Source organism: Oncorhynchus tshawytscha, linkage group LG23, assembly GCF_018296145.1.
Source record: "Oncorhynchus tshawytscha isolate Ot180627B linkage group LG23, Otsh_v2.0, whole genome shotgun sequence".
NCBI classification, from domain to species: Eukaryota; Metazoa; Chordata; class Actinopteri; order Salmoniformes; family Salmonidae; genus Oncorhynchus; species Oncorhynchus tshawytscha.
This window is the reverse complement of record NC_056451.1, coordinates 20,717,867-20,740,615: the sequence shown is the minus strand read 5'-3', so window position 1 is coordinate 20,740,615 and position 22,749 is coordinate 20,717,867. Positions and strand designations below refer to the sequence as shown.

General features: G+C 43.8%; 2 protein-coding genes and 1 long non-coding RNA gene across 4 annotated transcripts; 1 reads left to right on the top strand and 2 right to left on the bottom strand.

The window, feature by feature from the left end:
* The first annotated feature begins 1,921 nt into the window (after positions 1-1,921).
* On the top strand, positions 1,922-3,333 carry LOC121840600. 2 transcript variants are annotated; one of them, XR_006079729.1, is made up of 2 exons: positions 1,922-2,925; positions 3,265-3,333. It is a non-coding gene; the product is annotated as an uncharacterized LOC121840600 (long non-coding RNA). The 2 variants fall into 2 exon arrangements; XR_006079730.1 differs by having other exon boundaries at positions 2,699-2,729.
* Positions 3,334-5,840: 2,507 nt separating this feature from the next.
* On the bottom strand, positions 5,841-11,674 carry LOC112245890 (IgGFc-binding protein). The gene is made up of 9 exons (XM_042304849.1): positions 11,363-11,674; positions 10,728-11,271; positions 10,370-10,566; positions 9,982-10,120; positions 9,506-9,834; positions 8,810-9,383; positions 8,086-8,696; positions 7,410-7,971; positions 5,841-7,221 (listed from the first exon to the last, which is right to left on the bottom strand). Exons 1-9 carry the CDS (start codon positions 11,612-11,614, stop codon positions 6,797-6,799), a joined length of 3,633 nt encoding a protein of 1,210 aa, XP_042160783.1. The 5' UTR covers positions 11,615-11,674; the 3' UTR covers positions 5,841-6,796.
* Positions 11,674-21,266, bottom strand: LOC112245875 (IgGFc-binding protein). Its single transcript, XM_042304848.1, has 15 exons — positions 21,216-21,266; positions 19,497-20,723; positions 18,960-19,300; positions 18,268-18,841; positions 17,571-18,175; positions 16,838-17,408; positions 16,088-16,686; positions 15,453-15,996; positions 15,095-15,291; positions 14,707-14,845; positions 14,234-14,559; positions 13,542-14,115; positions 12,845-13,449; positions 12,112-12,682; positions 11,674-11,960 (listed from the first exon to the last, which is right to left on the bottom strand). The coding sequence occupies exons 1-15, from the start codon at positions 21,259-21,261 to the stop codon at positions 11,677-11,679; spliced, it is 7,203 nt and encodes a 2,400-aa protein (XP_042160782.1). The 5' UTR covers positions 21,262-21,266; the 3' UTR covers positions 11,674-11,676.
* Between the last annotated feature and the right edge of the window lie 1,483 nt (positions 21,267-22,749).

Sequence of the window (22,749 nt, the reverse complement as noted above, 5' to 3'; positions counted from 1 at the left end):
ACATCTCTTCAAGTGTTGTAATCATGAGAAATATACAGAGCTCATATATTACAGAGCAATATGATATGCTTATTTTTAATAATCTGTTGTTAAATGGAATACCCTGTGTGCTCATGTAATCATTTTATGTTTGTATTTGTATAATTATCCACTTTTTTACTGTTTATTTTGTACATTGTACACTGTACATTGTTAGTACATACACATACAGTATAACAGCTTGTATTTTGCTATTTAAAAAACGTGACTTAAACATACTTTTTTTCATTCACTTTTCTTGAGTTTACCATACTGTAGGCCTTGAGGTCTAGATATCAAAGTTCTCTGACCACCTCAGTGTGTTTGCAGTTGTCTGTAGATAACTGCATCGTCATCTTCTGCCTTGTTATTCCGCTGCATCCTTTTAAAGGGAACAGGTTTTAGTGCAGATCTATATTTGTATTTACCTAGTAGTTATTACTATATTACAGATACTACGTAATGTAAGCCTGTTGTTGCATTGTTGGGGACACGTTTTTTTGCAAGTTATTATGCAATGGTTTTGATACACATTATTTTCCTTGTGCAATTTACTTTGAGTGTCTCACTCACTCTGTGTTTATTTACCTGGGTGAAGGAGCAGGCCTGATATTGAGCTCTGCGTAGTTCATGTCATCAGGATCAGTGATCGGCTTGGCTGACCATTTCACGTTTTCATAGATGTCCTCTGGTCTAGACAAGGTTGCTTTCTGTATCTAACAGTCAGAATACAGTCAAAATACTGAGCACTGGCCCCAGGCATAGAATGACTCTTTCTTTCTACTCATTGGCATATTTTAATGAACTCAAAGTTCAATGGGATTGATTTCCACATTTACATACAAGCTGTTTTTATTTAAGAAAAACAGAACAATAAATTCCATGTGTAAGGTTTGTTTCGCAATGACAACATAGCCCATTCGCAATGACAACCACAGTAAGGCCACTGTTCGTACTTTACTTTCCTCTGATCACCTACTTGGGGGAATGGTTTGGTTGGAAGCTTCTTCTCGGCCGTATTCAACTTCCGTCTGTGGATGATACAACAAAGTGAGAATTCAGCCATAAAGGCCAACTAAATAGCCTGTCATGCTTTTCAGTAACTTTCCACTTTGGGCCAACCAAACCAACAGTTGGTGGTTGTCGATGCCAGTATGGTAAATCTTTTCGAAAGAACATTGGAAAAAAGAAGTTGTGAAAGTTTCAGTTGTGACATGATTACGACATCAAGCCTGTAGACAGTGTATTTTCATTTGTGTACACAGCTGAAGAGGGAGGGGAATGGGGTGAATATAATTCTGTAGATTTCTAAAGAAGACATAGGGGAGAGAGGACCCTTCGGTGCACTATAATATATGTTTAGTACTTTATAAGACATTTTCAAACCACTCACCTTTTTATGTAAATGAAGAGCACCACAATCACTGCTGTGACAAGGAAGAGAGCCCCAAATGCTGCCAGGACCATCATTAAATGGGCTGATTCTGGAACACAAGAGAAAATACACTATTAAACCTGATAAGATCATATACTGTAACTTCATATCCCTCTCGGCATGCCTTTGTTTTGTTGAGATACACAGGGCAGACATCACAACAGCGTGACATACAAGAAGTGCAGAAGTGTTGCAGTACCTTTAACTTTCACCTCATGTTCTGTAGAGTTCTGTGATCCAACGGCATTCTGGGCCATACAGAAGTACAGTCCACTGTCATCAGAATCTATTTCGTGGAAGGTGTGTTCTTTCCCCATCCCTAATCTTAGTGAAGTTAGCGTTCAGGTCCTCTGAAACCAGGTGTAGGTCTTTGCTGCAGGGTTGGCGTTATTGCTTCAGGTCAGAGTCAGACGACTGCCTTTCACTACCTCGGGGCTCGGGCTGACCTTAACAGAAACGTTCCTTGGAGCATCTGGTAGCAGACGTACAGAAAACAACATTGTATTGTGTGTATTCATTTGATTGTATGTTAGTAGTACTGCATTTATACATTAATTCAGACAATGAATCAACCAGGCCAACTGAAATTTACATTGGCCACTGAGAAGAGAAAACAACAACTTGAAGGTAGCTGACTACTGAAAGAATCTTGCTGACTCACATCTCACATCCAGCAGTATTGGTGTAGACATGCCTTGTCCCAGACCACAGGAGTTGCACCCAGTGTCATTAGAGGAAAGTGGACCTAGGCGATACTGCCCACCAGGGAGTGGGTGGCCATCTTCAAACCAGGGATGCAAACGAGTCACCTTTTTGCGAAATTTGTCGTTTTGAATCCAAAATAGGTGACCTTTGTGATTTGTGTAGATTCGATGAGAAAAGTTTTGGGGGGTTGGATCACTACTGGCTGTAAGCAAACGAGTGATGCACATTTGGAGCAATACTGGCTGTATCCAAGGCTCAGTCAATCGTTTACATAACAACAGAATGCAGCATTTCCCAAGTGCAATATTTATGTGTGTGGTTACAAGCGTTCTATTATGAAGGCTATCAGGGTTAACTGCAATATTAGTGTATTGTTTTTTTTCTCAAGACTTGAGTGTCATTTGCAGTAAAGCCTAGGCAACAAATAAGACTGGATTGCTTTCTTTACATTTTTTAGCTGTGAGTTATGTTCACATTCTTCACTTTTTATTTTACACACAGAAACGGGTCATGCAGATCATATTCTTTGTTGTTTAACCAGTTAAAACCTGCATTTCCCCCTAGCAGGGAGGTTTTGCATGTTTCACTAGTTAAAACCTGCATTTCCCCCTAGCAGGGAGGTTTTGCATGTTTCATTAGTTAAAACCTGCATTTCCCCCTAGCAGGGAGATTTTGCATGTTTCATTAGTTAAAACCTGCATGTCCCCCTAGCAGGGAGGTTTTGCATGTTTCATTAGTTAAAACCTGCATTTCCCCCTAGCAGGGAGGTTTTGCATGTTTCATTAGTTAAAACCTGCATGTCCCCCTAGCAGGGAGGTTTTGCATGTTTCATTAGTTAAAACCTGCATTTCCCCCTAGCAGGGAGGTTTTGCATGTTTCATTAGTTAAAACCTGCATTTCCCCCTAGCAGGGAGGTTTTGCATGTTTCATTAGTTAAAACCTGCATTTCCCCCTAGCAGGGAGGTTTTGCATGTTTCATTAGTTAAAACCTGCATTTCCCCCTAGCAGGGAGGTTTTGCATGTTTCATTAGTTAAAACCTGCATTTCCCCTAGCAGGGAGGTTTTGCATGTTTCATTAGTTAAAACCTGCAAAACCCTAGCAGGAGGTTTTGCATGTTTCATTAGTTAAAACCTGCATTTCCCCCTAGCAGGGAGGTTTTGCATGTTTCATTAGTTAAAACCTGCATTTCCCCTAGCAGGGAGGTTTAGCATGTTTCATTAGTTAAAACCTGCATTTCCCCTAGCAGGGAGGTTTTGCATGTTTAATCAGTTAAAACCTGCATTTCCCCTAGCAGGGAGGTTTTGCATGTTTCATTAGTTAAAACCTGCATTTCCCCTAGCAGGGAGGTTTTGCATGTTTCATTAGTTAAAACCTGCATTTCCCCTAGCAGGGAGGTTTTGCATGTTTCATTAGTTAAAACCTGCATTTCCCCTAGCAGGGAGGTTTTGCATGTTTCATTAGTTAAAACCTGCATTTCCCCCTAGCAGGGAGGTTTTGCATGTTTCATTAGTTAAAACCTGCATTTCCCCCTAGCAGGGAGGTTTTGCATGTTTCATTAGTTAAAACCTGCATTTCCCCCTAGCAGTGAGGTTTTGCCTGTTTCATTAGTTAAAACCTGCATTTCCCCCTAGCAGGTAGGTTTTGCATGTTTAATCAGTTAAAACCTGCATTTCCCCCTAGCAGGGAGGTTTTGCATGTTTAATCAGTTAAAACCTGCATTTCCCCCTAGCAGGGAGGTTTTGCATGTTTCATTAGTTAAAACCTGCATTTCCCCCTAGCAGGGAGGTTTTGCATGTTTAATCAGTTAAAACCTGCATTTCCCCCTAGCAGGGAGGTTTTGCATGTTTCATTAGTTAAAACCTGCATTTCCCCCTAGCAGGGAGGTTTAGCATGTTTCATTAGTTAAAACCTGCATGTCCCCCTAGCAGGGACGTTTTGCATGTTTTATTAGTTAAAACCTGCATTTCCCCCTAGCAGGGAGGTTTAGCATGTTTCATTAGTTAAAACCTGCATGTCCCCCTAGCAGGGAGGTTTTGCATGTTTAATCAGTTAAAACCTGCATTTCCCCCTAGCAGGGAGGTTTTGCATGTTTCATTAGTTAAAACCTGCATGTCCCCCTAGCAGGGAGGTTTTGCATGTTTCATTAGTTAAAACCTGCATTTCCCCCTAGCAGGGAGGTTTTGCATGTTTCAGTGCAAAAAAAAAGGTGTCACCTTCTTGGGCCCTCGGCAGTTTTCATCCCTGTTTTAAACCAGAGGAACTCCATTTGAGGAGATTTACAGGTGGAGGATGTACAGGCCAAGGTGACATGGTCTCGCTCCTTAACGGGGCCATTTTCATTTAACTTTAGGGATAAGACTGACATAAAGAAGATACATGTGTAACAAATATAGGACATGTTGAAGGGTTAATGACTGACCATCCTACATTAGGTAATACCTTAATTGTTTGGTATGATGACATGTACACAAATCTAGATTTACCTGATATATTCAGGTCCACACCCAATGACCCTGTAAATCCCTGAGGGGCTTGATTACTTGTATTTGACTCAAATCTCGAGAAAAATCTGCCACAGTCATCTTCAGAATTTCAGTGTGCAGTTATTGTCTTGGTCATAAAACTCTGTTCTTCCACTGTATCTTGATTTATTAGTCAGTCCAGATGTGTTAAACACTCCATCTCCTTGCTGTGAGCCATCTAGTTTTGTATCGCCTCTCGGAGTGAACCATATCTTTCTTCTAACTTTTTTGTCAGCTGGGTAGCTGTATATACAGTCAAATACCACTGATGAGCCTTTTGATGCACAGATAACAGTAATCGTGTCCCTGTCACGGTACCGGACAGACCAGGTGCGTGCCAGTGTGCCTGAAAACAGCGATTGAAACATCAATACATTGATTTATTCATTTTCCACTGATGGATATAATTAACTGAAACAAAGATAAAACGTACCTGGCAGGGAGAGTAGAGTTAACAGAGATAACTGTAGAATGTATTGACAGTGCATAGTGGCTTTAGCCCTGTAGGGAAGAGAGTGGTATTCCAGAAAATATATAATCAATACAATCTTTGATTCAAGAACGTAGTACCAACAGCTGTGTGTTATCTGACCAGCAGTGTCCGTTTGTGGAGTAGTACTGATGTCAACATAAAACATTTATTTAGCTGAAATTACTGTCAAACGTATGCTGTTTGGAGAGAAAGAAATTCCAATAGCCACAACAATACCATAGCCAAAGCACCAAACTGATTTGTGTTATTTTGCAATAACACCCACTCGGCAAAAACTGGTTCAATCAACGTTGTTTCCGAAGTAATTTCAACCCCCAAAAACTATTTTATGACATTGAATTAATGTGAAAAAGTCATCAATATAAGGTCATTGTCTTTTTTTCACCAAACTTTTAACCCAAAATCCAATGACATGATGACACGTGTTGCTGATTTCACGTTGACAACTCAATACCTCACAAGTAATAATTCAAAACTAGACATTGAACTGACATCTGTGCCCAGTGAGCAGAGGCAGTATATAATATGGCATGGCATATACAAGATTAATATACTCAACAGTTTTGTTTGAATGAATTGAGAGGTTTTGAGTTATCTGATTAAACCAAAACTGTAGTAATTCCACCATTACTACTAAATGCAGGATAAACAGATGACACAGACTCATTTAGCTGCTATATGTTTATTATTAGGCTTTTGAAAGTTGTGAAGGTAATAAAATAATGTATATGTTGAAAGATAATGATAAAATTATTCCACTCTGAAACCTTATAACTGTATGAAATTGATTAGAATCATAAAATTATAATCTGATGATGTGTGTAGTTTTAGTCAGAATTGGGTTAAACAATGTATCTGTATAGTGGAAAAACACAGACTGTCTGAGCAAGACATAGTTTAGGATTTGAACTTGTATGTGTGTGCCGAAGAAGAAAAAACTGTGTTAAACTGTGTTTGGACCGAGCTGGCTAGGCTTCTGAGGAACCTATGATAGCATAGGGAGTACTTCTCAAGGTTTCCCTAATCTCGGGGGGAATGGAACTATTGGCTGGGCAGTGATACACAGTGGTGAGAACTATAGAGATAAAACTCACCTACTGTTTGTGTGGAAGTATGTGCGTAGGATACCTACTGTTTGTGTGGAAGTATGTGCGCAGCCATAAAGTGGATGTCTTTGTATAATGGATTTAAGAATATTCTCTGAATAAACTGCTATCTTTTTGCCTAAACTGAGCCTTTGACTAGTTATTATTAAACCCATGGTCTTACAGATCTCGGGGATTGGTCAGAGCTATTGATTGTCAGTTATTATCATTGGGATTGAAAATTCTCTTGACTAAAGGATAGACAGAGATACATGCATACAGAGATAATCTGATCACAATTATGGGATTATATTTGGATTATAACAAATACAGAGTTAAATAACAATTCCATGCATGAGTACTCATAATCCCTCACAACATTATATAGTTCAGAATATGTTATCACATACAGAAGGTAATTTGAAGGTAATTTTACTATTTTATGTTGAAATGCTTTAGCCTACAACCTGGACATGAAAGGGAAGTTTTTAAAGGATATTTTAGATCCATGAGATCTTATTTGAAAATTAAAATGTTCTAGCCTCCAAACTTGATATGTACAGGTTTTCCATATTTGTTAAGGAGTTTTTCAATCCATGACTGGTTGTTTGAATCTTTGCTGCTGATAATGTAACAGCCCCTGACCCCCTTCACCACCGCACACGTGGTCTTCGGACCGCAGGGCGCCACCTCACAGGCCATCTCGCCGGAGTTACAGCTGCAGCGGTGGTGGCAGTTCTCCTTATAGAAGACCTCGCCGGACACAAAGTAGCGACCCTTGTGGTGACAGCCACAGTTCTTCATGTGGACACACTTGTCATCGCTCAGCAGGAAACCAGGTTTGCATTGACAGCCCTCCCCTGGAGGAGTGGTGCATCCTGGGGCGGAGGACATGGAATAGCATGTGGCCGGGCACCCGGAGGCCGAGAGGCTGTAGACACTGTTCTCTGGACAGGGGAGGTCTGAAAACACACAGGGAGAAAGAAAGGTCTGTGGAATCAGTTACAATTTTACAGTTTCAGGATTTCATTTAAAATGTAGGGTTTCGAATTTTCAGTCTAATTTTACTGTCAGATTCCTGTTTAAAGAATTTATGAATTGCGACTCATCATAAACCTGAAGATTAGTGATACAAAACCAGAGAACATACGGCAGAAGTCTTTACTCCTCCAGACCTCAATTTTCCCTCCCTTCTCCTGACACTCTTCCACATAGTTGGTGATGATGTCACAGGCTGCCGTCAGTAGGCCGTTGTTGAGGATCATGTCATAGATGCAGTCTTCTTTGTACTCATCAGAGTCCACTCTACCAATGCAGTCTCTGAGGGGACCACTCTTATCCACAATGACATCACAGGCGCTGACATATTTGGGCTTTATAAGGGGGATGTCTACAACGGCACAATCTTTGCACTCGTGGGAGCAGCCCGGTACGTCAGCTACCCAGTAACTGTTTCCAAACTCCTTGGGACTCATGGGCTTTTTCCCGTTGGGCAGAAGCAGGTCGTCATCAGGGTCGTCATTGAGGTTGCCACAGAGACCACAGATGGCGTTGTGGTAGGTGCTCGGGACCTTCACCCTCACCTCGCTGGACCAGTCGAAGGAGACCTTGAGACCGAAATGAGTCTCCAGTACAGCAAAACGTCTGTTTCTGTAGATCTGAACCTCAGTGTTGTTGGAGTAGTATGGCAGAGATGTCAGGACATCGTCCACCTAAATACAGTCCAGTAAAAATAGAGAGTGGAATGGATACTATTCCGTAAGACTGTTTTTTCCCCCCTTCAAAACAGGATATTATACAAAATAGATAGGACCTTTATTACTCACCAGAACTTTGCCGTGATAATCACCTGTGACGGTGTAACTACTTCCCAACACAATGACAGTCACCACCTTGGCGTAGGAGACTCTGGTGCTGCCCCTGTTGTTGTTCTCCAGAGTCACCTCAAAGCTCTCCAGATCAGGATCTTTGGAGCAGACCCCCGCCAGCTTGTAGATACAGTTTCCCTGGAAGTCGAAGCGCTTCCCATCAAAGGTGCGGAAGTGGGGGTCCCCCTGTGCTGAGCATGTCTTGAAGCTGAAAGGGTAGCAGTCCTGAACCCCGTTGACCACTTCACAGTGCTCACTAGCCTTGCACTTCCTAGGCATACACACCAACTTCTGTGTGGCTCCATCGCACACACACTTACTCTGACATGTGTTGCCCTCCCAAAAGGTTTCTTCAGGCAGGTAGTAATGGTCATTGTGTGTACAGCCACACCCTGTCTCCTTGATGACACAGTGTTCACCACTGAGCACGTAACCCATGTCGCACTGGCAGCCTTCCACACAGACTTTGGAACAGATCTCGGGGACATTGGGAATGGCACAGGTAGCAGGGCAGGCAGTGCCACATAGCTCATAGTGGCTGTGGTATGGGCAAGCCAGGGCTGTTCGAGCTGAGAAAAAACAAACATCAAATGTAGTCCTAATACATTCTGCAAATTCATTATACACATTTCAGAATGTCTGAGTTCATAAATGTGATGTTTTGTTTTAGCTGAGAACTTACGGCAGTTGGAGGCCTTTCTCCACAGCGGTGAGACTACAACCCCAGCCTGCTGACATTTGGCCACGTAGTTAGCCAAGGTCTCACACAACACCTCCTGTCGACCCTCATTCAGACACACATCATAGAGGCAGTCTGAGGCAAACTCCTTCACTGGCACTTTCTTATGACACTGGTGAAATGGGCCCCCTCCGTCTGTCATCAAACCACAGTACTTTGGTCCAGTATAAAGTGCCCGGTCTAGTTCTGAGCACGTGGGGCAGTTGCCATTACAGACATGCCGGCAGAATGGATCACCGTCAGCAACACTCCAGGATGCCACCCATGCCGTGGTATTTGCCGAAAGCACACCTGTGGGAGTGGTGAAGTCGTCTGTTTTGTTACCATTGTAGTTGCCACAAATGCCACCGAGGTTGTCGTAGTAACTGCTGCTGATGGTCACCATGAAGAAGGCGGTCCAGTCAAAAGTGATCTTCAGGCCAACATCTGTCTGGATGGTCCCTTGGATACCAGACTCTGTGATTCTGATGTTGCCAGACTCCAAACTCACAGGGAGGTCAGACCTAATGCCATCAATCTGAGACAAGAGAGAGAGAAGAGGAATTAAAGAGGACTTAAAGCGGATGGAGAGCATAGAGGATTCTTACATTCAACTTCAACATGGAAAATCTGTATCAAGTATAACTGGAAGCCACCCACCTCCACTGTCCCTCTTTGGCCACTGAGAATGGTGATCCTGTGACCACTCAGGTCTATGTTGGCTGACTTGAGGAAGGAGCCTTTGGAGTTGACGCGCGGCTCGTTCTTAGTCTGGATGCTGAACTGAGGCAGGGAGGGATCTTTGCCCGTCGTATTCACCAGAATGTAGGAGCAGGTACCCATGAAGGAGAAGGGCTGGCCATCGAACGTGCTATAGTGAGGGTCACCGAACAACCAGCAGTAGGCCTTGGACTGGGCCACACATATCGCCTTATTGTTCATCACCACACAGTTTTCTTTCTCACGGCACTCAGTGTCCTCACAGGGGTCTGACAAAATGTGCATTAGAGATGCTGACATATCTTGCTCATCGTAATATCAAAATAGAACATCAATAAAGTCCATAATTCTACGTCCAAATGTACTAACACAAAGCCATATCTGTTTGGTTTTATAATTATTAATGTATTTTTTACCTATGCTGTAGCAGTCCATGACTCCATTCTTCATCCCACATTTCTGACCCTCTTTGCACTGTGAGTTCTTGCAGGTGAACACTCCTGCGGCACAGCTGCAGGTCTCAGAACAGTTTCCCAGGATCACAGACTGGCCAGACTGAAAACCAGCAAAACATGTCAATGATACCATTGAGTGTTTATACTATGGTGGTAACCATAGGATGATTGCAAACAATACATATATTTACCAAGGATAGTGATTGATTATATTATTTCCACTTTATATTTGCATTTAGCGTAGAACAGATATAGGCCTATATTTGTAATAATCACTTTAGGATAACATAGATTTGTTAATATATGATATGGCAGTTTATTTGTCGATACACAATAAACCAGTGATCACCTTGTAATAGTGTCCATCAACCACACAGCCACAGTTCTCCAGTAGGACACACTTGCCACCATCAAACACAAAGCCATCGTCACACTGGCAGCCCTCCTGGCATAGTGGGCATTTTGGAGACTCGCTGAGAGAGTAACAGGTAGAAGAACAGGTGTCGGCACACAACTCATAGTGACTGTTAGCTGGACACGTCAGAGCTAGAGGACAGATGGAAATGGGAGGAGATGCATGTTATCAAAAAAATTAAATCAGCTTCAGCTTCAATTGTTTTTCAGCAGAGCATTAGGTCAGAAAAATATTGCACACTAAGATAAACCAGGATAAGGTAAATTAACTTCAAATATCAAAATTCACTCACGACAAAACTGGTCAGATCTCCAGCTGCTGACAAGGCCACCGGATAACTGACAGAAAGTCACATATGTCTGTAAGTGGCGGCACAGGGCATCCCCACCCTCTCCCTCCTTCATGCACTCCTCAAAGTGCTCTTGTGGTGGCACAACAGCATGGCATTGGGCAAATGGACCCTTGGTTGACTTCATGATGCTACAAGCCGGTGGGGGTCCACTGGTGGGAGGACACTTCAAGCCACCGTCACATCCTGTCTGACATTTGACCCCTTCCTGAACCACCAACCACCCCGCTGCAAACTTCTCCACAGACGGCTCCTGCAACCCACTGGGCAGCAGGAAGTCATCCTCCTTCTTGTCATTATAGTTGCCACAGAGACCACCGGTAACACCTTTGTAAATGGATGGAAGCTGTATGATGGCGCCAGCAACGGTGTCGTAGGTCACCATCAAGCCAAAGTCTGTTACCACGACGATGTTAATGCCGTTCTGGTAGGCCCTGACCTTTCCATCTCCGAGTGACAGTGGGAGATTTGTTGCAACATCATCCACCTGTGAGAGGAGAAAAGATTGAAAACATCAGTTTTTCTAATGAAGTGTTGCTTTTTAATACTGAAATGAATAGATCAAGACAGAAAACTACCATTATTTCCCATATAACTCTGGGAGACATAGATATCTTGTATTTGTAGGCCTGTATGTCAACCCTCCTGGTGACCATTGCATCATCCATCTTGGTCAACTGCTGCACTGATACAACAAATGGAGCCATCGATCCGTCTTTCTCCACAACCTCTGACATTTTGTACACACAGTCCCCGTGTAGGCCGAAGCAGCTGCCATCGAACGAGTGGAATCTCCTGGCCCCGCTCACATGGCAGGTGCCTGTGCTCATGGGTACACAGGCCTGCACCCCGTCTTGGACCTGGCACTTCTCACTGGGACCGCAGGCAAACTTTACATTACACTCCACGTCTCCATCCTTGTTACACACAAGCGCTCTTTGCACTGGCCGTTGGGGAAGAACACCTGGCCCATCTGGTAGTACTGGCCTTGGTGAACGCAGCCACATTCAGCCAGCAGCACACACTCGCTGTCGCTCAGTATGAACCCTTCGTCACAGACACATCCCTCAGTGCACAGGGAGTTCCCACAGCTCTCAGGCTCATCGAGGCCGCTGCAGGTCTGGGGGCAGCCTGAGGCACACACCTCATAGTGGCTGTTGGTCTTACAGGAAGACGCTACAACACATTAGGTCAAACATGATAGAATTTAATGTTGGAACCAGAAGCTGTTAGCGAGACAAATCACTTCTGACTTATAGTAATGATCAAAATTGTTACAGTAGTTGTTTTGAAATATACATCTGATGTGTGTCTGCACACTACTTACGACAGAAGCTGTCCGACCTCCACTGTTCCACCTTGGCAGTGGCATCCTGGCAGGCGGTGGTGTAGGTGCTGAGGGCGTTACAGAGGGCAGAGGCATGGCCACGGTACATACACAAATCAAACACACAGTCCTCATAGTACTCTCTGGGGTCCACCTTGGCGTGGCAGTACTTGAACGGACCATTTTTGTCTGTGATCCTGCCACAATATTTCCCTGTTTGGTAATCAAGCATCAGGCTGTGGTCACAGGTGGGGCACTTCTTGCCGTCACAGTCGCTGGAGCAGCCAGGGTCGTTCCCCACTTTCCAGCTGTCCCCAAATACTGTTGGGGTGTTAGCAGGGCTCCTGTCTGGTTTGAGGAGATTGTCGTTCCGTTGGCCATTCCAGTTTCCGCAGAGCCCACCGATGAGGTCTGAGTAGGAGCTGGGGAGGGTTAGGGAGACGTGGCTGTTCCAGTTGAACTTCAGTGTCAGGCCAAATTTGGTCTTCACCACCCCAAAATACCCACTGCGGAAGATGGACAGTTGGCCGTCTTCTACATCAAATGGCAAGTTCACATACTGGTTGTTGACCTGGGGAGAGAGAACGAAACTTGAATGGAACATGAAGGATGATAATGTCCTGATATTTCTTCTTACATTAAGTAGTATAATCATAAAAGCTCATTGACAAAATAGACCCAGAAGGCAATTATGTCATTCATTAGGAATGGATAACATTTTAAGGTAGCTTACCAATACTTTGCCAGGGTTGTCCCTACTCATGATGATGATGTTTCTGAAGACAGTGATGGTGACTGTCTTTGTGTAAGACACTGCCATGTTCCTCCCCCTATTCTGATTCTTTACAAGCACCTCAAAAGGTGCCAGAGATCTGTCGTCTTTGCTGACCAATTTGGAGAGAACGTAAGTACACGTTCCCTGGAAGTTGAACCTCTTGCCATCAAACGTGCGGTAGTGGGGGTCGCCTGAACCTTGGCAGGTGGCATAAGATGTTGGGTAACAATCTCTCTTACCACTCTGCAGGCCACACACCTCTGATTTCTTGCATGCTGTTGCTTTGCATTCAACCTTGGCTGTTCCTGGATTACATTCACACTGCTTTGTGCATTTGTCATCTTCCCAGAACTTCATTCCAGAGGGGTAGTATCGTCCTTCATAAGAGCAGCCACAGCTCTCCTTGGAGATGCATTTGTCTCCACTGAGGACAAAGCCCTTGTTGCATTGACAGGTCTCCACACAGGGTTCCTTGCACTTTGCTTCGGCATCTAGATCTGAACAAGATGCAGGGCAAGCTGTGCCACACGCCTCGTAGTAGCTGTTTGATGGACATTCCAGTGCTGCAAATGTGAAATTAGAAAATATATGTAAATAATAGTGAAAAGTGCAATCTAAAAATCTTTATGAAATGTCTGGAAAGAAAGAAACTCACGGCATGCAGTGATTGTCCTCCACTCAGGGCTAATTTTGACCCCCTCAGCCAAGCAGGCATCATTGTAACTTTTCATGTTCTCACAGAGGAACTGATAGATGCCTTTATTGATGCAGACGTCATAGACACAGTTGTCCATGAACACGCCTGGGTCCAGGACCTTGTGGCAGCTTGCGAATGGGCCATCTTTTTTGGCCAAGAGACCACATAACTTTTCTCCCTTGTATTTCTGTTGGAGAGCCGGAGTGCAGATAGGACATTCCCCTTGGCAGTCATCATGACAGAACAAGTCGCCATCTTCAGTTCTCCAGCTCTGGGCAAACTTCACCACTGTGGGTTCCTTGTTACCTTTGGGGTTAGTGAACTCGTCATTGTGATCCCCGTTGTAGTTCCCACAGAGCCCACCCAGGGTGCGGAAGTAGCTGCTGGGGACAGTGATGTAGAACTTCATGTTCCAGTCGTACATAACCTTCAGGCCAAAGTTTGTCTTCAGAACAGCATAGCTGCCACTATACACCACCGTTAGGTTTCCTCCGGCCAGGGTCACAGGCAGGTAGACATTCTCACCATTCACCTAAGAAAAGATCAATAAGCATGTGGAAAAACCACTCAGTTCATCTCCTGGATTGACCAAATTTACCATGGAACCGAGCCCAACTCTGATCATTTCCCTCTGGTCTCTTGTTACTCACCTCAACCTTCCCTTTATGCGTGCTGATCACAACAGTCAGCCCATAGACCGTGACTGAGACTTTCCTCACGAAAGACACCCTCTTGTTCCCTCTGTGGTTGTTCTTGGTCGAGACAGTGAACGGGATGAGACCAGGTTCAGATTTAACAACCGTGGCCATGACGTAAGAGCAGGTGCCCTGGAAGTCAAACCGCTCCCCATCAAAGGTGAGGTAGTGGGGGTCCCCCACAGCCCTGCAGGTGGCCTTGGACTGGGCCACACATATCGCCTTATTGTTCATCACCACACAGTTTTCTTTCTCACGGCACTCAGTGTCCTCACAGGGGTCTGACAAAATGTGCATTAGAGATGCTGACATATCTTGCTCATAGTAATATCAAAATAGAACATCAATAAAGTCCATAATTCTACGTCCAAATGTACTAACACAAAGCCATATCTGTTTGGTTTTATTATTATTAATGTATTTTTTACCTATGCTGTAGCAGTCCATGACTCCATTCTTCATCCCACATTTCTGACCCTCTTTGCACTGTGAGTTCTTGCAGGTGAACACTCCTGCGGCACAGCTGCAGGTCTCAGAACAGTTTCCCAGGATCACAGACTGGCCAGTCTGAAAACCAGCAAAACATGTCAATGATATCATTGAGTGTTTATACTATGGTGGTAACCATAGGATGATTGTAAACAATACATATATTTACCAAGGATAGTGATTGATTATATTATTTCCACTTTATATTTGCATTTAGCGTAGAACAGATTTAGGCCTATATTTGTAATAATCACTTTAGGATAACATAGATTTGTTAATATATGATATGGCAGTTTATTTGTCGATACACAATAAACCAGTGATCACCTTGTAATAGTGTCCATCAACCACACAGCCACAGTTCTCCAGTAGGACACACTTTCCACCATCAAACACAAAGCCATCGTCACACTGGCAGCCCTCCTGGCATAGTGGGCATTTTGGAGACTCGCTGAGAGAGTAACAGGTAGAAGAACAGGTGTCGGCACACAACTCATAGTGACTGTTAGCTGGACACGTCAGAGCTAGAGGACAAATGGAAATGGGAGGAGATGCATGTTATCAAAAAAATCAAATCAGCTTCAGCTTCAATTGTTTTTCAGCAGAGCATTAGGTCAGAAAAATATTGCACACTAAGATAAACCAGGATAAGGTAAATTAACTTCAAATATCAAAATTCACTCACGACAAAACTGGTCAGATCTCCAGCTGCTGACAAGGCCACCGGATACCTGACAGAAAGTCACATATGTCTGTAAGTGGCGGCACAGGGCATCCCCACCCTCTCCCTCCTTCATGCACTCCTCAAAGTGCTCTTGTGGTGGCACAACAGCATGGCATTGGGCAAATGGACCCTTGGTTGACTTCATGATGCTACAAGCCGGTGGGGGTCCACTGGTGGGAGGACACTTCAAGCCACCGTCACATCCTGTCTGACATTTGACCCCTTCCTGAACCACCAACCACCCCGCTGCAAACTTCTCCACAGACGGCTCCTGCAACCCACTGGGCAGCAGGAAGTCATCCTCCTTCTTGTCATTATAGTTGCCACAGAGACCACCGGTAACACCTTTGTAAATGGATGGAAGCTGTATGATGGCGCCAGCAACGGTGTCGTAGGTCACCATCAAGCCAAAGTCTGTTACCACGACGATGTTAATGCCGTTCTGGTAGGCCCTGACCTTTCCATCTCCGAGTGACAGTGGGAGATTTGTTGCAACATCATCCACCTGTGAGAGGAGAAAAGATTGAAAACATCAGTTTTTCTAATGAAGTGTTGCTTTTTAATACTGAAATGAATAGATCAAGACAGAAAACTACCATTATTTCCCATATAACTCTGGGAGACATAGATATCTTGTATTTGTAGGCCTGTATGTCAACCCTCCTGGTGACCATTGCATCATCCATCTTGGTCAACTGCTGCACTGATACAACAAATGGAGCCATCGATCCGTCTTTCTCCACAACCTCTGACATTTTGTACACACAGTCCCCGTGTAGGCCGAAGCAGCTGCCATCGAACGAGTGGAATCTCCTGGCCCCGCTCACATGGCAGGTGCCTGTGCTCATGGGTACACAGGCCTGCACCCCGTCTTGGACCTGGCACTTCTCACTGGGACCGCAGGCAAACTTTACATTACACTCCACGTCTCCATCCTTGTTACACACACAGCGCTCTTTGCACTGGCCGTTGGGGAAGAACACCTGGCCCATCTGGTAGTACTGGCCTTGGTGAACGCAGCCACATTCAGCCAGCAGCACACACTCGCTGTCGCTCAGTATGAACCCTTCGTCACAGACACATCCCTCAGTGCACAGGGAGTTCCCACAGCTCTCAGGCTCATCGAGGCCGCTGCAGGTCTGGGGGCAGCCTGAGGCACACACCTCATAGTGGCTGTTGGTCTTACAGGAAGACGCTACAACACATTAGGTCAAACATGATAGAATTTAATGTTGGAACCAGAAGCTGTTAGCTAGACAAATCACTTCTGACTTATAGTAATGATCAAAATTGTTACAGTAGTTGTTTTGAAATATAAATCTGATGTTTGTCTGCGCACTACTTACGACAGAAGCTGTCCGACCTCCACTGTTCCACCTTGGCAGTGGCATCCTGGCAGGCGGTGGTGTAGGTGCTGAGGGCGTTACAGAGGGCAGAGGCATGGCCACGGTACATACACAAATCAAACACACAGTCCTCATAGTACTCTCTGGGGTCCACCTTGGCGTGGCAGTACTTGAACGGACCATTTTTGTCTGTGATCCTGCCACAATATTTCCCTGTTTGGTAATCAAGCATCAGGCTGTGGTCACAGGTGGGGCACTTCTTGCCATCACAGTCGCTGGAGCAGCCAGGGTCGTTCCCCACTTTCCAGCTGTCCCCGAATACTGTTGGGGTGTTAGCAGGGCTCCTGTCTGGTTTGAGGAGATTGTCGTTCCGTTGGCCATTCCAGTTTCCGCAGAGCCCTCCGATGAGGTCTGAGTAGGAGCTGGGGAGGGTTAGGGAGACGTGGCTGTTCCAGTTGAACTTCAGTGTCAGGCCAAATTTGGTCTTCACCACCCCAAAATACCCACTGCGGAAGATGGACAGTTGGCCGTCTTCTACATCAAATGGCAAGTTCACATACTGGTTGTTGACCTGGGAAGAGAGAACGAAACTTGAATGGAACATGAAGGATGATAATGTCCTGATATTTCTTCTTACATTAAGTAGTATAATCATAAAAGCTCATTGACAAAATAGACCCAGAAGGCAATTATGTCATTCATTAGGAATGGATAACATTTTAAGGTAGCTTACCAATACTTTGCCAGGGTTGTCCCTACTCATGATGATGATGTTTCTGAAGACAGTGATGGTGACTGTCTTTGTGTAAGACACTGCCATGTTCCTCCCCCTATTCTGATTCTTTACAAGCACCTCAAAAGGTGCCAGAGATCTGTCGTCTTTGCTGACCAATTTGGAGAGAACGTAAGTACACGTTCCCTGGAAGTTGAACCTCTTGCCATCAAACGTGCGGTAGTGGGGGTCGCCTGAACCTTGGCAGGTGGCATAAGATGTTGGGTAACAATCTCTCTTACCACTCTGCAGGCCACACACCTCTGATTTCTTGCATGCTGTTGCTTTGCATTCAACCTTGGCTGTTCCTGGATTGCATTCACACTGCTTTGTGCATTTGACATCTTCCCAGAACTTCATTCCAGAGGGGTAGTATCGTCCTTCATAAGAGCAGCCACAGCTCTCCTTGGAGATGCATTTGTCTCCACTGAGGACAAAGCCCTTGTTGCATTGACAGGTCTCCACACAGGGTTCCTTGCACTTTGCTTCGGCATCTAGATCTGAACAAGATGCAGGGCAAGCTGTGCCACATGCCTCGTAGTAGCTGTTTGATGGACATTCCAGTGCTGCAAATGTGAAATTAGAAAATATATGTAAATAATAGTGAAAAGTGCAATCTAAAAATCTTTATGAAATGTCTGGAAAGAAAGAAACTCACGGCATGCAGTGATTGTCCTCCACTCAGGGCTAATTTTGACCCCCTCAGCCAAGCAGGCATCATTGTAGCTTTTCATGTTCTCACAGAGGAACTGATAGATGCCTTTATTGATGCAGACGTCATAGACACAGTTGTCCATGAACACGCCTGGGTCCAGGACCTTGTGGCAGCTTGCGAATGGGCCATCTTTTTTGGCCAAGAGACCACATAACTTTTCTCCCTTGTATTTCTGTTGGAGAGCCGGAGTGCAGATAGGACATTCCCCTTGGCAGTCATCATGACAGAACAAGTCACCATCTTCAGTTCTCCAGCTCTGGGCAAACTTCACCACTGTGGGTTCCTTGTTACCTTTGGGGTTAGTGAACTCGTCGTTGTGATCCCCGTTGTAGTTCCCACAGAGTCCACCCAGGGTGCGGAAGTAGCTGCTGGGGACAGTGATGTAGAACTTCATGTTCCAGTCGTACATAACCTTCAGGCCAAAGTTTGTCTTCAGAACAGCATAGCTGCCACTATACACCACCGTTAGGTTTCCTCCGGCCAGGGTCACAGGCAGGTAGACATTCTCACCATTCACCTAAGAAAAGATCAATAAGCATATGGAAAAACCATTCAGTTCATCTCCTGGATTGACCAAATTTACCATGGAACCGAGCCCAACTCTGATCATTTCCCTCTGGTCTCTTGTTACTTACCTCAACCTTCCCTTTATGCGTGCTGATCACAACAGTCAGCCCATAGACCGTGACTGAGACTTTCCTCACGAAAGACACCCTCTTGTTCCCTCTGTGGTTGTTCTTGGTCAGGACAGTGAACGGGATGAGACCAGGTTCAGATTTAACAACCGTGGCCATGATGTAAGAGCAGGTGCCCTGGAAGTCAAACCGCTCCCCATCAAAGGTGAGGTAGTGGGGGTCCCCCACAGCCCTGCATGTTGCTTTGGAGATGTGGACACAAACCCCCTTTGTACATTCTTCTTTTTCTCTGCATTTGACTTTCTCACAGGGGTCTGGTGGTAGAGTGGGTGGGGCAGTGCCTGAGGGAGTACAGAAGCAACGTTCAAGACTAATTCTAGTTTTCATGCAGTGCATTTGTTGTGTTGTGTTGCGTTGCGTTTTTTTTGTGTGTGTTGCGTTGTATTGTGTTGTTTAATAGTTGTCCTATTTAACGAGGGAGATGTTGAGGGGCAGTCAATAGGCCAGTTAAGTGGATGTGTCAATTAAATAGCGTACCTTTGGAACATACTCCTGTTGTAGCATAGCCGTCTCTTGGCATGCCACCATAAACGTAAACAGCCATGAGGGAGTCGCCTTTGATGGAGAAATGCTGTTGCTGCTCTCCCAATGGAATATTTACCCACATGTACTTAGGGTCTGAGTTGAATAATGTCCATTGGAGAGATTTCACACATGTATTTTTCTCACAGACTTTAACGGTGTTGATCCCTTCCCTCTCGGAGACAATGACCAATGTGCTCTCGAATTTGCTCTGCGTGTCCACCGACCACTCGTTGGCCAGATCAGACGTTGGGAGGATGTTGGTGAGGAACGGATCGTAGGGCTTGTTGTTGCTGAAGTACATCACCATGACCTTCTTATCACTTTTGATGATCAGCGGATATTTGGGTTGGACAGAAACCACATACGCCTGCCCCGCTTTCAGCTCTTTAGCAGTGGATACCTTTCCCTCAAAGATCTTCACTAGAGTGTTGTCCTCTGAGGCCACAATGTTTACAAAGTCTGTTGAATTGGACATGTGCATGGAAGGAACCAGGTAATTGGTGGAGAGGCTCTGTACTGGTAGCAGTTGTTCGTAGACGTGATTGCAGCGGCCTCCATCTGCAACGCACTCGTGTCCCCCCAGGACCGCCACAGGGAACTTGGCTTTGACCCTGGTCCCAGTGAAAGTGGTGTAGCTTTGGTAGAGGTAGACCTGGTATGGGTCCATGGTAACAATCACCGCCTGTCTTTGCTTCCAGGAATCCACGCCACTGAGATTTATGTTGGAGACAGGGATGATTGTGATCTTGTTGGGCTCTTTGCCATTGACAATAGACATAAGCTTGTGCATGTTGCTTGGGCCCTCATCGGGGGTGAAGACCACATAGTCAGTACCCAGCTGGTCAGTTGGATAGACCACACTGCTGTCTCCGGTTGAGAACTTGTAGTTGAAGGCCACTACTGAGATGTCAGAGTTGGAGGTGACCTGCACTGTTTTGGTGGAAGCTCCTGGACCCCCAATTTCAGCGTTACCAGGTATGGCGATCCATTTGGTGTTCTGTTTATCTATTTTCACTGAGGTGGAGAAACCGATTGCATTGACCTGAATTTGAACAATGGCTGGATAATCCTGTGTGGTTATGGCCAGTTGAAGACTCTGATCATCATGGTAGCTCAGCAAATAGTTAGGCATAAAGGCAGTAATGAACTCCCGCCCCACTGGGCATGATCCACTGACCACTAAACATAAAGGAAGAAAGACAATTTTACAGATGAGCATCTGCATTCTTTTTGCAACCATTTGACTAATGTAATATCAGTTTAATAATGAATAGTTTACTATAGCTTAAATACAGGACAATTGTCTTGCTCCGACTGCTCTTGTTGAATTCACTGACTGTCAAGTGTCAATTTAGTAAGGCACACAATAATTAGTTTTTGCTTGAATGACATGATTGTATACAAATGTTTGTGTACATAACAGTACAGATGTTGTCGCTTCCCCCTGCATAGCTTTATAACCAGTATTACATGTCTATAATATAGTGTGCCCTGCAGAACAAACAACATAAATGTACTATCTAATTAGAGGAGGCAAGAAAGATTTCATTTGCCAAACTACACTATGTTTATGTTTCCCCATCATGTTAGATAATAACAAATAATCAACTTGCTCAATTCTGGTAGTAATTATATAACATGGAATATTGAAAGGTAAACTGTGATTCTTACCTATGAATAGGCTGACAGCCACACAAAGCTCGAAAGTTGTCCCCATGGCTGGAAACTAAAATGCACAGTCAACAAATGACATGGGAAAAAATGGAAAATGGATGTAAAGACTAAATTAGTTTTGTTTTAGATTGTATTATAGAAAAGCTAATGACAGGAGAGAAAACAAATATAATTAATTTTAAATGCATTTACTTTCATTCATTTATATCCATCAAAAAATGACATAAATATTTTGTAAATATAAATTAGTTTGCATTAATACATTGTACATGTATTTACAAAGATAAGAAATAGTTTATAATTTGGTCTTCAACTGATTCTATTCACCATTTTTTCTAATCCAAAAGACTGACTTGATGTCCGTACTTTACCTGTTGGTGGGACCATGAAGGATATAACAGACAGGGAGGGATGAGAGGGTGTCTTATATTGTGAAGAGGATGGGTAAAAAATAACACATCCTTGACAAAATATTGAATTACCGTACTTATTAAGTCAACATAGCATATGCATGACTGTAATGCATATATTGACAACTGCGTGTCTGAAGTTTCCATCTCCATCTCCATCAACCAAAACATTTACATTAGGCATACATACATCTCCCTCATTCACATACTGTAATTATTTATTTTGCTCCTTTTGCACCACAGTATCTCTACTTGCACACCCATCTTTTGCACATCTACCATTCCAGTGTTTAATTGCCATATTGTAATTACTTCGCCACCATGGACTATTTATTGCCTTAACTCCCTTATTTGACCTTATTTTCACTCACTGTATATAGACTTTTTTTCTTTTTTTTCTACTGTATTATTGACTGTATGTTTTGTTCATTCCATGTGTAAATCTGTGTTGTTGTATGTGTCGAACTGCTATGCTTTATATTGGCCAGGTCGCAGTTGCAAAAACTAGCATACCTGGTTAAATAAAGGTGAAATAAAAAAAATAAAATGTAAACATTGAATTATTCCTCATAAACAATACTTTTAAAAGAAATTGGAAACAAACATCTGTTTCATAAAATGTTACCTCAATCTACCTCAATATATATAAAATAAAACATATTCATTGATTTATTTATAATATAAAATAACAATGTACTTTCAAATTATTCAAATTATCATGTGCTTTTAATGTATTGTTTTAAGGCAATATTTAAACATGGATTAGAAGAAGTACTCGTTACTTACATATGGATGTTTTAAGTGTATGTCAACAGAACATGGCTTAAGTGAACGTCAATAGGAGACGGGCGAGGAGAGCTTACACAAATAAAACCAACCATGGAAACCATTACAGAAACATTGTTATTGAAACAGGATATGAGAGCCACATCTTTATTTACTGGCAGCTCAATCAAGAATAGGGTGACAGAGGTCTGAACAAGAATTGACTATAGAACCATGAGGATTTTAGGGGTGTGGTGAGGATTTCTTAAATACACATGATATAGTGAGTATCTGAAATGCATTACAGAGCTACTAACATTTATTAAACCCTAACTTTAGAATGTACTCTTTTTTTT

Bases quoted from the DNA above. Each gene is read 5' to 3' on its own strand.
- LOC112245890 (XM_042304849.1), bottom strand. From the start codon at position 11,614: ATGAGCACAGGCACCTGCCATGTGAGCGGGGCCAGGAGATTCCACTCG. The intron at 11,272-11,362 runs GTAGTTTTCTGT...CTCCTCTCACAG, and splicing joins GAGTTATATGGGAAATAATG to GTGGATGATGTTGCAACAAA. The intron at 8,697-8,809 runs GTAAGTTCTCAG...GTTTTTTCTCAG, and splicing joins GAGAAAGGCCTCCAACTGCC to CTCGAACAGCCCTGGCTTGC.
- LOC112245875 (XM_042304848.1), bottom strand. From the start codon at position 21,261: ATGGGGACAACTTTCGAGCTTTGTGTGGCTGTCAGCCTATTCATAG. The intron at 20,724-21,215 runs GTAAGAATCACA...CTTTATGTTTAG, and splicing joins GGCTGTCAGCCTATTCATAG to TGGTCAGTGGATCATGCCCA. The intron at 15,292-15,452 runs GTGAGTGAATTT...TTTGTCCTCTAG, and splicing joins GAGATCTGACCAGTTTTGTC to CTCTGACGTGTCCAGCTAAC.